Consider the following 17451-nt stretch of genomic DNA (forward strand, 5'->3'; position numbering starts at 1 on the left):
GGCATGCATATTACAGGCTCTCCAATTTTTTGCAGCAAAACATTTCGTCATGTAACCCTAACCTATTAATGTGTACCTTGGCTTCGGACTGCTCGCCCTTGAACTTTCTGATGGCGGGAAAGGGGGTGTGGGTGGCTCGCTGTCTTGAACACATTTCAGAGTAATTGTACTTGATATGTCGTTTATGGAACACCCAAGTAATCATGTAAACAAAGAGCCGCTTTCCTCGTGGGGATAAAAGGAAATTCGAAGCGCCCCTCTCTGATGCATCTTACTTAACTCACGTTCGGACGTGAGCAATCGAGCGGAGTCCTTTTGAGACTTCTACAAAAAATAAAATAGTGACAAAAGAGAGAGGAAGGTCCAGGTCTGATTGTTCAAAATTTGTCCATGGCTCACCAAAGCATGACAGGAATCAGCGAGGAAGGGGTGGGGAGGAAAGAAAGAAAAAAAGTGTGAACTGCGAGAGAAATTGCAGAACCCAGACAAGCAACCGCACGAGACGGACGGCTTTAAGAACTTGACAGAAGATTAAGAAAACATGACATCACCGTTAATTTGAATCAGGTGATAAACAAGAGGGTGATATTTACGTTACGCCATATGCCCTGCTGTCTCCAGGGGAGGGGGGGCGGTGTCTCGGCAACAGGTTTCAGACAAGTAAGGTCAAGGAGGAGGCTTTTTCCACAGCTGCTGGACCACACTGATGCACACACACATGTGCGCTACAACTGCTCGTGTGTGTGTGTGCAGATTTGTTAGAAAAAATAAAATTTCCACTCAAATTTGTATATACGCAGGATGCCACAACTTCATTATTTAAGACTTTTTCTATGCATTGATAGATGCTGCTGTTTTGGTTAGCAAATACTTTCTTTAGTGTCTGTGTGTTATTTTACACTTGGATTTTTTTTTTCGCAAGCAACTCTCCCTTAGGGAGTTGATGTTTTGCAGATTTGATTTTGCCACAGTTTCCAAATAATTTTAATTTGAAAAAAAAAAAAAACAATCACCGATCTGATCAGAAGATGGACCAATCCACACAAATGTAATTTTATTGGGAGATGAATAGCAAAAATTTGCATTGACGCTCATTTAAATTTAAATGGTAAATCATAATGATAATAATAATGAAACATAAAATAGATTCTGTTTGCTCCAATGTCTTATTTTGCTGTTCTGATCAATGATGTCATTGATCAATTGGTAAATTGTGACATTACAACCAATTTTGCCTAAAATGCGTGTGTTGAGGTTGCCCAAAATAATAATAAAGATAATAAAGGACTCAATGCAAGTTAAAGACAAATATATTTATATATTTATTCAGGTTTAAAATGAATAGTATTCCAAAAAAAGAAAAGCATAAATGGTTTTTAAAAAGACATTCAATTGTCTTTTTAGCATGTATTTGTTTTTTTCTGTTAAATATTACACAAAATAAATAAATTCCCACTTTTGATAGAGTTTGATTTGTTTGGTTCGCTGCTCTCTCAACCGCTCCCTCTTCATCTTTTCCTCCGTCAAGTCGCTGATCACATTATTTATTATTCCCATATTTCCTACTGTGCTTTTATAAGTTAGACCAAAAAAAAAAAATTATATACATTGTATAGCAATATTCTTTAGAAAATAGAAGTGTCCTCATCCAACAGATGCGGAATGTCTTTAAGTTCCCCTCCTTGTTGCTCCTCGTGATACAAATTGGTCTTCCGAAAAAAAAAAAAAAAGTCCTCCAGATGCTCAGCAGTCTGCAGATTAAAACTCGTCCCGTCATCGGGGATGCACCACAATAGGCAAGAAGTGAGTGGTTGTGTTTTTCCTCCTGGTCTTCTTGCCCCTCACGGCTTTGCCGTTGGCGTTGAGTCCCACAAACATGTGCTTCTTTTTGTTGCGCCATTCCGCCGAAGCGTACGTGTTGTACTTGTTCTCCTCGATGCGCTCAATTAGGCGACAATCTGGCCCATAGTCCCTCTGTGGAAGAAGAGAGGCACAAATATTATTATTTTATTTATTTTGTTTATTTTTTTTGTACTCTGATAAGAGCAATTATGTTTTATTGTTACATAATATGGACTCATCCATATTGGACTAATCAAACATTGCTCATGCAACTACACTGAGGTCCTAATTGCGTGTTTTAATCCAGCAAAAAGAATGAATCAATGATTTCATTGGATGCCTCCCGGATAAAGAAGTCAGTGTTGCGGAGCCATCGAGTGTAATCAAATGCCTGCCCTTCAGGCCCTTGCGCCGGTGCGGCTTGTGTTGCAGCAGAGCGCGGGACCACGTCATGGGAATTCGGTTCTAGGGGTGGGGGTACAACAGAATGCTTCTTTCTATTCTAGCGGGTGTCATTTCATCTGTGCCGCCGCCGCCGCTCCGTAGAGACATGCTGAGAGTTGCCTTTTTACACTGAGGGAGGGAGAATGAGCGGAGGAGACAAGAGATGAAACGTCCTACATCCCCCCCTGCTCCCGCAAAGGAGCTGAGAAGAATAGAAAGGGTGGAGGATTGTGTTTCCTGTGAATGGAGAGAACTCACATTGACTAACTTTACTTCCTGTCGCTGGTCCATTGGAAAAAAAAATCACCAGCTAGGGTGGACACTACACTAGGCCATAATATTGGATGCACCACCACACCAGGAAAATCTAAAATAATATTTTTATCTTAAATAGGAAGTCAACCCAATTTTTTTTGTGAGAATATATTCTGTGCAACCTATCTAATCAAAACACAGTGTTCTGATTAATATGAATAATAATTTTTTAAAAAATCTGTTTTAAAATGTACACATTTCTTATTCGCTTCCTGTTTTATTTTGAAATTATTACAGGAAAGGCGGTGATGCTCATTTTATTTTGAACTTTCAAAGAGGAAGTGATGCTTGTGGAAAATAAAGTGGTCACACCTGAGATGAGCACAGGTAATGAATGGTCTTACTTCCATACAACATGTCAACGTTTTAAGATATGTCCACAATGTTTAAACCACCTGCTTGCTACCTTTCTGCAGTGTTGCATAAGCTGCTGCAGACTTTTGCCAACATTTGACTCTCAATTGCACAATGAAGACTTCCAAGCATGCTTACTTTATTAGCGGCGTTGTCGCTAACACACCTGTCACCTTTGACCGGATGGGGATTTGAGACAAACTGAATTCCAAATAACTGGTGACTAAAAGGAGGAGGAATTCCTCATCATTCCATCTCAACTTGGATTTAAGGTAAGTTTTTTTTTTTATTTTTGCTGCTATTTTTGAGGAATTATCTGTGGGCATCAAATTGTAATGTTAAGAGTGAGTCTGCTGATATTGGTATGAATTTAACATTTTTACAAGGCAATATGACTGAAATGTTTTTTATTCATTGAGGATTTGTTATTTTGCTGTCAATGTAATGTATACTTTATGTGTTGACCTCCATTTAGCTTCTTTAAAATTATGATAATTTTGAAACCAAAATATGATAACCGTGAAGATACCAAAATCGAAAAGGCTATCAACTCACCGCGCCGTACAGCTCGCCCTTCTTGCTGATGGCCAGATAGTAGTTACTGCTGAGGCCTCTGATGGCCACAACTCCCACGTCCACCGACTTGATCTCCAGAATACCTGACGGACATAGAGGGCACCTTAGATTGGACATTTGCACAAAAAGACAACAAAGAGCGAGACTTTGAGGTTAAAAAGTTGTGAGGTTTTGAATCATCAAGTAAACCTTGACCCATACTTTTTGTTATGAGGAAAACACAGTAACATGACTTGTTTGTACGTAGTAACGCAAATCATCCGAACTTTCCGTAAGTCGTCTTGATCTCATGACGCATTGCTTGGGCTAATACATTTCTTCTTTATAACGAGTCGAGTATGAACAATCTATTTAGCACAGCGTGTCCTTGCGTGGATGTAACTTGAACAGTCGAGCACTTGTGCCGCACTTGATGTGTTTACCCCTGTGAGTAACTGTGTGTGTTGAGATATGCTTGAGCTGATAATTTGCTCTGTGATGCTTGGATTGTTGTCTTTACTTGTGCTACTTTAGTTTCTATGCGTGTGTGCATGACCCAAGTACTACTGCGTGAAATATTTTAATCTCCAAGGAGCACGATCTTGACCAACAGCAGCATAGTAGGCCTAAGTGTTCATTATTGAGTATTTATGGTAAGCCAGTGTAACATTAAAGAGACTTTAAAAATTTAAATTGTGCTTATCTATAGTAAAATAAAATTACAATAAATGATTAAAAAACATCTTTACTTAAAATTCGGGTAAATATTGTCCCCAAGTAAAAGTTTACTAAACAAGCAATAGATTTTTTTTTAATACAGCTATAGCTGTCACTATTGAATATTCTTAGAATCGTTTATTCTACCGAATAATTGATAAAGGTTGTACTCTCCAAACTTTTCGAAACTGCAGAGATTTGCACGTTTCTCGTTTTGAAAGATAATTTGTTTTCATAAATGACCACAAATTGCGAGGCTGACAGGATTTGGACAATTGTAAAGTAAAAAATGGCTCTTAATGATTACTCGATTAGTTGATTATAGTTGTCGATTACTTGTCGATTGACAGCTCTAAATGGAACTGAACAGTATTTAGACAATGATTGTCGCGTGCCACTAAAATTCCAAATATCTTTGACATTATATTTCTGTCTTAAAACAAATTTCACTGCTATTCCACAAAATGTTGTATGAACCTTCAGATTCTGTGGGCATAACCACAAAAAAATCACTTTTTTCCTTACAAGTAAGCTAAAGTTTCATGTCGTTCCCCGGCCTGGCCAGCGATGTTACAGTCGGACCTCAAGCGGCCTCTTGCCCCCGACTCATTCATCGCTTTGCTCCCTGGCCACGCACTCTGGGACTGAGGTGTAAGCCAGGAAAAAAAAAAAGAAAAAAAAAAAAATCCCTCTCATGTTTGTTTTTCTGGCCAAGGGAGCGCATGTAGGCAGGCAAGTACACCAACGGGCCAAAAAGAAGCGCTCCGGCTGCCAGGCTAGCAAGAGGTCATAGCGTGCGTATCGCTTTTCAAGCCTGAACCAATTATTGCTTTAAGCAGTGGGCAGCGGCACTCTCATCCTCAAGTCGGTTACACCATGCCATAAAACTATCGGGGCTTTCAGAGGATTAGCTGGAGGGGCGACTTTGCAGGAAAGGAACCAAGAGATTGGTGGAGAAAAACAAAAATATTGTATGACCCAATGCAAATTATACGGGCATAAAAATACTGAATTTAATGATCCAACAAAATGATTTTTTTGGAAAATATCTTTGCAATGATGTTATACATACCAGTGTCTTTTTTTTTTTTTTTTGCGTAGCGCTTAAGCTCCATCACCACAAAAAAAAGATTTCACAGGGTAAATCAGTTTATTGTCTTGATTCTATTTTTAGCTTTCCGAGAAACTGAATGAACGCGCCAAGCAAAATGTAATCGAGTGAACTGGATGTCACTATGGTCTATTGTGGTTTCTTTCTACTCCTCCATTTTCAGACATAATTTGTATCCTCCAGTCTCAGGATGATTTGTGATGGCAACAAGTTCATAAATTCCATTCTGAACTTTTAGGAAAAAATATGCCCCGCCCCCCCCATCCATGTTCATGCTTTCCTACATATGTTTCATAGTATCTAAAGTATTAACTGGGATGTTGGTGGTAAGAGCACATGTGTAAACTATTATTCTGGCTAGCTTGAGTTAAACATAGTCCCCAAAGCATCTTGACATCAGTCCAATCTTTATATTCCCATCAATAAAAGTTTTTTTGTCAAACGTGGTGTCGGCTTGCAACGTCATTCGTCAAAATGACGTGGCAAAAAAAGGTGAGGCGCTTAAGACCGCTCCACCTGTTCAAACCACATCGCCGACTTTATTTGTTGTGATTTTTGAGAGGACCTAAATTGTAATAGAATGCAAATGTATTTATTTATTTTTTCTATGCTTAATATTCCCCGATCCGCACCTTGCTTTTTCGACACATACTCGTTTATGCGGTTTTATTTCTGAAAGGGGCCGTGAACTTCCCTCCGTGTGTCCTCTGGATCCTGGCCCGGCGACTTAATCATCTGTGTTTTAAAAGCTAAGAAGAAGCACAAATAGCTTAAGGTTCACCTAATAGAAAAAGCATTGCAAGACATCTTCCATTAAATACACACTGCTTGCTACCATAAAAAGGAGCCGGAGGCTTCGATTTGGAACCAACCCGCCGACCACATCAAATATGTGACATGGGCTTAGATTTAGTGGCTGAGTCATGTTTATTTTTTTTTTTTATTGGACATGTTTTTCTGTTAATATGACACAATTACTCAAGCATCCAAATTCACATCTAATGTAAAGGCTGAAAAACAGAATTGTGATCATGTTTCAAGTCTGCAAAACGGGTCGTAATGTCGGCGTTATCGGTTCATTTATAATTTCATAATTAATTGCAGTTGTGAGCTTTCGATTTGATTAATACGAAGACCATGGTGTGCTTAGTCCGGTACTTTTTAATTCGACAAAATCATAAATCGGAGACACCAAGTTTCTCACGTCAACCTCTCTTATTATCTTGGGGGCAACTTTGTCAAGAATAGAAAACATTCATATCTTTATCTGCTGTTTTTGATACAATCAAGAAACAGCATGTGAGTGAGATTTGTTGGAATGCAAATCTCATTTCAGCTAAACAATGCCGTGCCAGATACACCTCATAAAAATTAGACATGCAATGCGAAAAATCCCCCCCAACCCAAAAGTTGGAGTCCGACGTACTCCAGTCAATTGATTTTACATTGACGATTGTTTTCCATACCAACTGTTATTTAATTTGACACACAATGTGTTGCATAAATCATTGTTACCCCCTTTCAATTGTTTTCTGTCTTTCCCATGTCTGGTGTGATTCTGCGGCAAGTAAAGAAAACTAAACTCCAAAACCGCACCAAACAAAATCATGTGGCAAAAGCTGTTTATTTGAAATTCAAGCAGTTGCCGGTCAAAGGCAGTTAGTAGTCTTGCAAAGATCTTGCTAGTTATGTCACATTTTAAAAGCAACTGGGAGGAATCCAGAATAAATTCGAAGTTCTGTTAATAGCGAATTGATAGAGAAGTGAGCAAGTTTAAAAAAAGTGACCGCTAGAGGTATTGCCATTCCTATACCAGCGTTGACTTTGTAACATGATAAAGTGCCAAACCTGCCAGTTTCTGTCAAAACATTTCACAGGCCTTCCACGGCAAGAGTTATGTTTTTAGCTAATGTGCTGTGACGGTCATCTGCATTTCACACATTTTTCATTCACCCTTCAAGCGCCTGTTGCGGTAAGAGGTGTTGGCACTAAGCTTCCAGCTGTCGAAATCTGCTCATTTGACACCGCCAAATTTAACCAACCGGCTCTGGCTATACCTTTCCACATATGTTTATATTATTTTCAGCCGAAAAAAATGCATTTCTCCAATCCTCACTGCCCTGATGAAATTAGCTTAAGCCTTGGGTAGCTTGAACAACAAACTTTTCTACATTGAGCACTGGTTCAAACCTAAGGCGCGGGGGCCAGATACGGGCCGCCACATCCATTTACGTGGCCCGCGAAAACAAATCAATACTAAAATTTCAAATTGTCTTCACTTCGCCCCTAGATTAAACATGACAATTTAATTCCCGAATCCTTAAAGATGAACAACCGAGAATGCGCCGTTTTTGAATTCCGGCTAAACTGCCATTACTTTAGCATGGATGCTAATCGATGAGGGTCTGCCATTACTCAGCTTGCAGCTAACACAACTCTCCCGGGCCGCATTTTTCACTTTAGAATGTAAATATATTAACTCAAATACAAAATTGCCATGTAAGAAGTCGTTAATTAAACACAACGAGCGTTCGCAGAGAGCGTAAGATGTAAGACAGGTTAATTAACTAGCATTCCTAGCCGCTGTTTTCACGGGCCGGTTGTCCAGATGCTTCCCCGGACTTAATTCGAAGCCCTCAGCGCTAACTTTGATGACTCCATTAAGAGCCTCACTTTCATGCAGGCTATATGAGGCGGGGGCGTTCCGACGGCGAGGGAATGTCGGAAAGTGGGAAGCACATGGTGTCTGTATGGCAGCGGCCCTGGATGTTATCCATGACAGATGCTGTTCTTGGCCTCCCACTGCTTTAGTGGCCATTAATTGTGCCGCTTCACATACTCCACTTTGTAACGCCGCAATGACACTTTCGGTGTTACTCTCGGGGAGACAGGACTACAAATATGAATTACAGCCAGGCCTGACTTTGTTATAATCACTAGCGGGATTAATGTCATATAAAAAGTAAAAATGAATTTTACAACTGCGGCTATGCTTGCAGGCGTTGTACAAATTGCAAATTCTGTCTTCCAACTCACAACCATGCGATATCTCTGCGGTTATCTTTGCCCTTTGGTTGCCAAACTGGATGATTTGTTTTTCTGACAAGTGGACATTTTTTGGACCGTCAAGGCTTTGTGGTGACGGGCCAGGAATCCGAACGGGCGGTGTTTATAAATCAACTCAACGGGACTGTAAAAACATGAGGAAAGAGAACCTGCACACGCTACTGTGTTCCGAAATCCAACTCTCAGTGAAATATGCCATCACAGTCTTTAAAAACTGATTGAAGATGCGTTTTTTGGCTTAATATTACCAGTGTCTCCTCCCAATCGTGTCTGTTTACATTATGATGATAGTCTGCAAGAATCCTGAGCGAAATATAAACAATAAAAAGGCTTCCCACCAACTCCACATTCTTTGGCATAATAAACTTCTGATGCCTCGGCTTGTTTTTCTGATGCTTGTCCTCGGCACCTCGGAAATGTGATTTTTTTTTTTTTTCTGTCCGCATCGTTCAAAGCCTCGCTCTAAATGAGCCCCAACATCTTTTTAACAAGGGCACCTCCTCTCCTTAACAACTAAGTAAACAAGAGGGTTAATAAATCAAATTTGATTTTATTCATATTAAGCAGACAGACTCATCAACTATTTCAAAGCCATCCTTCATTTTAAGCCAAGTCGCCGCTTGTTGGTTGGAGTAAAACCACACAACAATCTTACTTGCCACGATGATCAGTATTGTGTAGCCAATTTTTTTTTTGTTCAGAGCATATTAAATGGTGATTGTTTGGCGGGTTCCAGTAAAAGAGCTCATGAATTCGAAGTGGCATAATTTGATCCAGACTTGAGCTCTGCTTCAAAACAAGTACAATACGCTTTGAACGCTGTTTCATTTGATTTGCAAAATCCGTCGGATCATGTAAATGAAGAATTGGTTTTAGTTTAAGAAATTAACTCATAGAATTCTTTGATTCTTTTTTTTGTGGCGGCCATTCCAAGTCTCTCAGCACTCAATTAACCCGACTAATGTGCTCGGGCAACCTCTAACATAAAAATAAATATACTCCGTTAGTTCCAGAGCAGCGAAATGGAGCAAATATACGAGGAAGCGTCGCAGGTAGTTTAGCTTTAATGTATGTTTTCTCCCCCCCCCCCACCCCTGAAAACAGCTGAATGTAATTGTTGACTTTGGCAGCTTTCGCACCACTCGGATGCTTTCAGTATTTTCCGAGTCCCATGCGTGACGTTTAATTTACTGAGAGAGGGAGTCCATGAAGATGTCAAAGTAACTTTGAAGCAAAAGCAAGGCTGACACTAACCTCTGCTGCGTCCCATAGCTCCTCATAAGTCTTTTTTATGGGCCACACCGATCCGTTTTTCCCACGAGAACCCTAAACGCTCGTCAAGCGAAGGGGGACCGGCGTTGTAACACAATAGGGGCTCAAGAAGTTAGATCACGTAGGACGATCAAGAATTGATTTTTATTGTCGTCCGCTCGAGCGTTCTATCTGAAATAATCCAAATGAGTTTTTGTTTCAACACGTGGAGTCATTTAGACGCCAACAAATCTTCCTGACTATGGGTCACAAGGTAAGGGTCAAGGGGGGGGGGGGCACGGGTGTAATTAGCATAGAGGTGGAAAAAACATTCCCTTATATAGGAACATGAGTTTTTGTAATTTCAATTGCTTCCTCTTAGTTTTCTACCTCTTGTGAAATCGCTTGATCACATGACCGGGCGTTTCGGATACATTCTGCTCTTAGCCGTGACATGATTAGGAAAAAAAAATCCAGCCTCGGAGGGAGATTCATGACCCTCGAGCCGGACTTGAAACGTCTTCATCACCTCTGACACCATCTAATGACGGCCATTTGCGAGTCGACCCTCCTGAGCTTGACCAGAGCTCGATAACCGTGCCGCAACTCCAAATAAGAGCTCGGCCTCGGCTCAACACCTGAGATGCCGTGTGTGAAAACTCGCCTCGCCAGCCATGTGGTTTTAATGAGCGCAAATCGGATTCAAAAGAACACATTTTTGCATTTACGCTTACATGCCTGCTTTTGAAGCTCTCGGCACCACCGGGCCGCAATATACATTTATACATGAATGTATCTTTTCCCCCAGCCCTAAACAATCTAATTGACAACCTAGTCCAGATGTGCACACATGTCAAGAAAAGGTCATCACGGCGATGTCGGTGTGCTCACTCAAAATATTGCGGTGTATTTTTTTTTTTGAAGGCGGCCATTTTTGTTTGTATTGATGCTAAATAGCTGGAGGTGGTGCATTAGCGTAAACATACATGCAAGCTTGCACGCAGATGTGAGCACATGTCAAAGCATGATTCATCCCGTGGAGATCCCCCTCCCTCCTCCCCCCGATCGTCAAATCATTCCCACTTGTAGAACGTGAGGTTACCACGTTGCTGCGATAAGATGTGATTTATTTTCTGCTTTTCTATCTGGCTGGAAAACAAACCGCATGATGGATTTGGGCCGGGAATACCGTGACCTGACGCTCTTATGGCATCACTGATGTTGTGTGCGTGTGTGTGTGTGTGTGCGGCTGCAGGCAAGAGGAGGGAGGGAAAAGACGCTAATTGAAATTCCTTCAGCCATGTCTGGCAGGACTTGGTGTCTGAGTGACACGGGTCCAGGCCCCAATAAAAAGTCCGCTTTGCCATATGGAGGCCATGTGCAAGACGTGTATTTGCAAACGTGTGCGCGCTCAGCAGGAGAAGCTCGCAGACGCATTAATTGACCCCCCCACCCTCCCGCCACGTGTTTGAAAGCGTGTGACTAATATGAAGATCTCAACATGATTTGGATATAGAGGAGCACCCTCGGACTTTTACTGTGGCTACAATTTTGAATCTTCATAGCTGCAGCTTGTCGATTCCGAGTTAAGTGGACTTGTGGTCTGTCTGGGGAATAAAAACGGAGCACGTGCTCGGGGAGCCCGCTCCATCCCCCGCATTCCTGCACAGTCACACATGATGTAAAACGATCTACTGTTAGAAGAAGCGTTTCGCCACATCACGTTTAACTTCAAATCGGGAGGTCGGGCATGCCCGCCTCTTGCCTTTCTGGAATATGTTATTCCGATTCATTATTCGCCGAGTAATTGTGTTTTATCTCGATGCGCATCACTGACAACATCTTGACTTGATGGCGGGAAGGAAGTGCTACTATAGCTGGCGGGGGAGGGGGGGGCAGTCAATGTCTCTCATTAATGAAGTGATGATAGCTGTGTTTAAAGTGTTTCCTCCAAGATAGATGACTTCCTTTAGGGTCATTTATTTTTTAAATTGGATCCAGTAGATTGCCCTGTTGCTTTTCTGGCTTACTGCTTTTATTTGTAACCCAACTAGGGTGGCATCTTTTGCAGCGTGGAAGGTCGAATCCAGTTTTTTTCAAAGCTGCAAATGCGAGCGACTTACTGTAAGGGTCGTCCTCGCTTTTGGTGCCGTTGACTTTCCCTTTCTTGTCAATGCGGAGGAAGAACTTCTGGTAGGAGAAGAGTTTCCGCCGGCGAACGTCTCCCTGCAGGTGGTTGTAGCTGCTGCGCACGTGGCGCCCCACCACGGCGGCAGACGATGACAGGTTGGTCGCCCGTGGCAACCTGGCCGAGGACGCGTGCAGAGGCGCCGGCGAGGATGACGGGCTCGCTCCTCCGGCATGATGGCTTTGGTTAGAACTCGACAGGGGCGAGGAGGAGGACGGTCCGAGGAGGAGAAGGAAGACGAGGGAGACGAGATGCGGCGGGGTTGCGCTTCGGCGGCGGGGACGGGAGGAGAGCCAGGCGACCGGTGCACCTTGTGTCACTGTCCATCTACACATGGTAGTGGAGCTGGAGGAGCTGTGGAGGTGCTCAGGGGCTGGCGCATGCTGAGCAGGGGGCAGGGAGAGAGGGTACAAGAGCGGGAGAAGCCCCCCTCCCGTGCTTACAAACCTCTTTCGGAGGCGCCCGCGACCTCGTTTAAATCTCTCCAAGCTGCGTGGACCAAAAATGTCCGACTCTGTTTATTCCTCAGGAGCTCTTCGGGAATGTCTCAACATCCATAAGTCAAATCATGCACAGCCTGAATGACCCGAGGGGGGTGGGTTGGGGGTGCTTCTCCGTCTTCCCCTCCCGATGCACTTGGGAAAATCCTGAAAATATCAAACTCTCGTCCACACACGTGGTGCGCTCTCCTCTAGTCCTCAACCATGGAGTCAAATGATGCTTAACTTCTTCTGGATAACAATCATTTGAAAAAAAAAGTCTTTCTTGTTGAATGTCCACCAAAATTCCAAACAAAGTAAAAGCAGGAAAAAAAGAATCCACACGTCTTCACGAAGTGACTCGAGCGCTTCTCTCGCACTCTTTGAGCGGTCCGAGCAGTGCGTTGCTACTCTTCTGTAACTCCCTCTCTTTTTTTTATGCCCCCCCTTCTCTCTCTCTCTCTCTCTCTCTTGCTCACGGTCTCGCTCGCTCGCTCTCTATCAGCTGTGCGGACTTGAGCCCGGTCTCCGCTTTCACCTTATTTATCTGCTCCCCCCCCCCTCACCCCCCCAGCATGTCATCTCTTAGTGTGATTGGATGTCTATGGAGGCCTCGATGCTTTGAAGAACTTTGTGCATTTGTGTATCTGAGTGTGCGCGCGTGTGTGTGTTGGGGGGGTTGTGACACACCCCTCTTTCCCGCCCCCTGGTTTTACTCTCCTCCCCTCGCTGCAAACTGAGCATGAAGGGAAGAAAGTCTTTCCCCAATTTCTTGACTAGAACCATTAAAATTGCTTCAGGTGGAATTTATCATTTTAAATTTTTGCTCCAACCTATAAAAACCAAACAAGAGTGGTTGCCCCTCCCAGACTCTGAGCTTATGTCAAGTTGCTCTCATCTCAGATACAATCTCTCGATTTCTTTCTCTGGATGATCAGGAGCTTGAAATGTCAAGATAAACATCTGCCCGAGGGGCTTCCAACAACGTTTTAAGAAATCCAGGTGTTCTGTCTGCTTTCGGCTTTCTTTAATTTCCTTTTCACATTGTCAGACAATCTCGCTTTCTTCTCATCTTTTCTTTTTTTAAAGTGTAGAAGATCAATCTTGCTGTTTTTTTCTCCTTCTCTGCATCCTCCGTTCTTAATCCATCATTTCGTTAGTCCGTCTGCTGTTTTTAATGTTTGTTCTGACGTTGTGCGTCGTGTAAATCTGCACTGCATCACTTTGACAGCCGTTTTAATTTGTTTAGTGACATGAGAGAATCAAAATATTAGAAACAGCACTCGCTCTGATGCGGCACAGTGCTACGCCACCGCCAACTATAACAATGAACACATGTTAAGCCAATATCTCTTGTGTCCATCAAAATGATTACAATTATTATTATTGTTGTCAAGGCAGACCGTTTGATATATTGATATATTATTTTTTGTAGGTTTCTGTTTGTGCTTCTAACACACTACCAATATCTGAATAATGAATGTATCTAAAGCGGTATCGGTGCTTGGTATCGATGATCTCTTACCGGTATCGGTCAGAATAAAATTGGTTTACTTGCTTTTCAATACTTGAATTATGACATTTCTATTCAAAATATGATGTAGTTTTCCTTGAATCACCAAGTAGCTGACAAACTATCGAAACATGCTGACACGCACAAAAATGGATCGACTAGATTTTTACAACTTCTTTGAATTTTTTTACCCTCAATAATTACAGTTCCGCTTACAAAGACTTGACTGCTAATTGTGTGACTAGAATGTTTTACACTGTTACTAATTACAAGTTCCACATCAAGGACCACTTAGGGCAACGCTAAGCTTCAGCACCACGGACAGCACTTTCAAACGCACTTATTCAACTTGCCGCAGTAGTTGAAGACCTTTCTCGGTGACATCACTAATTCCTTTTCTGGAAGGTTGTTTATATTTTGAGTCGGGCATGCGGAGCCGCTCTGGAGCGGATTTGCGAGAGGAATGCCAATTGAGACAAGAATGCGTGCTCTCATGTAAACTCATGTCGAATTTTTTTTAGCATTGCGGTCGTATTATCAGTCACCGATTGGCGATGCCCTGCGGCGCCACCGATTTGTGCGCAAGCACCCTAACGCGAGTCAGATGTTGCTCGTCACTCGCCCGTGAGGGGAAGAAATGTTTCGTCACAGCAGAGAACAATTTGTTGGGTGCAGCCGAGCAGCACGTATTCTCCCTCCTCGATTTGTTTTCTCTCCCTCTCCTCTAAACTACTTAGGAAGGCTGTAGGGGATTTTTCTGGAAAGGATTCCCAAACAAACGTTGCTTGCATTTTGGGGAATTTCAGTTATTCAGAGCCCATCTGGAAAAATGTATTGATTAAATATAGATGAAATATTTCCTATTTAAATATATATTATAAATTATTATTATAAAATGGATTGATTAAATTTCGATGAAATGTTTTATATTTAAATATAGATTTAAATATATATATAAAAAAAATATTTCTTTTATTTTTACTCCAGAGCAGCAAATGTTCGGGACTGCCTGTGGCTCCGTTGGTGATACCTTAAATGAGACTTGATTGCTTCTGCCTGGAAGGAAGACATCATTAGGGACCAGCACTTTGGCTCAATGATTCTAATTGTTTCATTGCGTTTTGGGCCGCTAGCTTTGAGCCGCGTTACAGTCCTCAAATGGCCTGTGCGCAAATGAGCTTGGCAGTTAAGTTTAATTAAAAACACATTAAAACTCTCAGACACAAAGGAGGTCTCCCTCCCTGAGCAAATTTACACCACAATGTCAAAGAACTACACGAATGTCCACTCCTTAAAAGTCACTTTTTATTCCTGTTAACCACCGAACACATTGTTTGGAAGGTTTGAGTGGAAACAAACACGGATCGGCGAGTCTACTGTGGCAATCTGAACCAACAGAAGTAAACACCTCTTTGTCAGGCGGCGTCTGAAGGTGAGCCAGACGTCCAATCACGTAAACAAAAGATGTTTGACCATCATGACATGGAATACCGAGACTAATGCGTTGCAACGGGAGGCTTTATGAGTCACAAGATTTCATAATCGGGATCAGGCTTCTTTCATTTTGATGCAACGTGAGTCACTTTTGCAACACGACTCCATCAGTCACTGACTATCCATCATAAATATCATCAATCAGGGGTTGCACTTTTAAAAGGGAAATCGAAAAAGCTGTTTGGAAGGCCGTACACGCAACACATGGACCATCCAGATGATTGTCTTTCATCCCCTTGACTCCTTGTGATCCATCAGAACAAACGTACCTATGAAGGTCAGAGGGCTACAGTGTCATTTCCAATGGAGACAACGCAGAACAGTCTGGAGCGGGGCGGCTGTTCTTCCTCAACCGCCACTGTCCTCTAAAAATCGACACCGAGCACAGATAGTTTATTTCTTAGGGCCGTGCCGAATGAAGCTCGTGACCCGATATGAAGTCATGACAAAGGGTCGGCTAATTAGACATTCAAAAGGAACCTCGCATCTGTGAAGCAGACATCTTCCCTTGACTTTTGTCTTCAAGAAAAATCCGTACTCCTACGCCAGCACCACTTAAGGCCTGATGACTCTTAAAATGGCTCCCAAAAATTTCACATAGCACAAAAAGAGGAGCAGGTGTTATTTTATTGACCGCTGTGAAAATGCGACATTTATACAGTATAAAATCTCATAAACTTTTTTTTTTTCTTAACATTCCCTCCTAGTCAGTCCTGCAACATACTAACTCATGTTTCGTCTAATGTAAAGTGCGTTATGAATTACCCCAAGTATGAAATGTTTTGGTGCAGCTGCAAGCGTATGAATTATGATATGGTCAGCGGTGATCCATCACGTTGTGAAGTATTTTGTAACTGCTGCACTTTGGCTGGCTTTGGCTTTATTGACAGACTTTTTTTTTAGTGTGAAAGAAATAAACTCAGTGACCTGACACAGGCTAATGAAATTTTGAACAAGATTGTGTGAGGTTACTTCATTCTTCCATCTTTAATCATATTAATAAAAACATGAATGATGTTAAGATGTTAGTTTTGGGTAAATAATGCAACAGAGAAAACAAATAAATGATTATCCAGCCAGTAATTTGGAATACGCCGAAATTCGGTTAACTTGTGTAATCGATCATGTAAATAAAAAGAAAACCATAAATTATTTTTAATAGCTCCCCACGACTTGTGAGTAAACTGTTCTAGTGTGTGATGGTAGTTGTTGTAATTTACAACTTTTTGTTCATTCTGACCAGTATAACTGCTCGAATAATTTGTGCACAATCGGCATTTTTTTTTTCTCCCTAACCTCAACGCTAGGAGGAATGAACAATCATTTGGATAGAATTTTGTCACGCATTTTCTGATCATTACCAAACTGTGGTTTACATCCTTGGCAGTGGACAAGCATGAAATGACTTCTGAGGTTTTTAACTCTTCTTTAATTATACTGTCACCAAATACTTTTAATACTGAGCATCGGTTGTTTCGACTGGTCTCAAAGTGAGCATAATGAAGTTTGACATTCAACATAAACTGGCACATCTGTCACAGTCCAGGCATGTTGGTTGTTAGAGAGACAAACAAACGGTATACAAAATAGGCGAGCTAGTAGTGGTAAAGGTTCGAGCTCGGGTCAACCAGAGAGAGAGGGAGAGAGGTAATTGTCTGTGATGATTGATGATTCTCAAGGCATTCTTGTTTATTTCATCAGGCAGGAAATGGAAAGCGGAGGTACGCCTGTGACCAATCAGTGGTCATCATTAAAAGAGCCAGACAAGTGGCAAAACCAATCACGAAGGCAGGCAGCGCCGTTTGTGGAGTGGAAGAGGCAAAATTTATGACGAGTCAATTTCGGAATTGTAAACAAAGAGCTTCTCATGGTGGCAGCATTGAATAACTGAATTCATTAATTTCTGATAAGGATCTGGATACCGTTGCCTAATTCAAGTGCTGATCCCAATTAGAGTTGTCAGGCCTTGGCAGGGTCAGATGAGGGTCAGAGGTCATCATGTGATAGCATTATATGCCCACTCACCAGACAACCATTGTCCTCGCCTTACATTGGAACAAGACACCTGCAACGTTCCGTGCGCCCAGTTTGAATTTCACGTGTCAGGTTCAAGTGAGGCGTA

The 17451-nt window shown here is 42.0% G+C and overlaps 1 protein-coding gene and 1 long non-coding RNA gene across 3 annotated transcripts in view; one reads left to right on the forward strand and one right to left on the reverse strand.

Annotated features, from left to right (window-relative positions):
• Positions 1 to 1303: 1303 nt before the first annotated feature.
• Positions 1304 to 12844, reverse strand: fgf10a (fibroblast growth factor 10a). Its single transcript, XM_088391895.1, has 3 exons — positions 11779 to 12844; positions 3511 to 3614; positions 1304 to 1974 (listed from the first exon to the last, which is right to left on the reverse strand). The coding sequence occupies exons 1-3, from the start codon at positions 12176 to 12178 to the stop codon at positions 1774 to 1776; spliced, it is 705 nt and encodes a 234-aa protein (XP_088248021.1). The 5' UTR covers positions 12179 to 12844; the 3' UTR covers positions 1304 to 1773.
• Positions 2836 to 17451, forward strand: part of LOC148389772 (uncharacterized) — a 37981-nt gene continuing 23365 nt past the window's right edge. For both annotated transcript variants that reach the window (XR_015861679.1, XR_015861680.1), the window contains exons 1-2: positions 2836 to 2928; positions 3018 to 3227. This is a non-coding gene — a long non-coding RNA (uncharacterized LOC148389772). The remainder of the gene's footprint in view (positions 2929 to 3017; positions 3228 to 17451) is intronic.

Source organism: Syngnathus floridae, chromosome 12 (assembly GCF_059516105.1).
Source record: "Syngnathus floridae isolate MCC-2025c chromosome 12, RoL_Sflo_1.0, whole genome shotgun sequence".
Lineage (NCBI taxonomy): Eukaryota > Metazoa > Chordata > Actinopteri > Syngnathiformes > Syngnathidae > Syngnathus > Syngnathus floridae.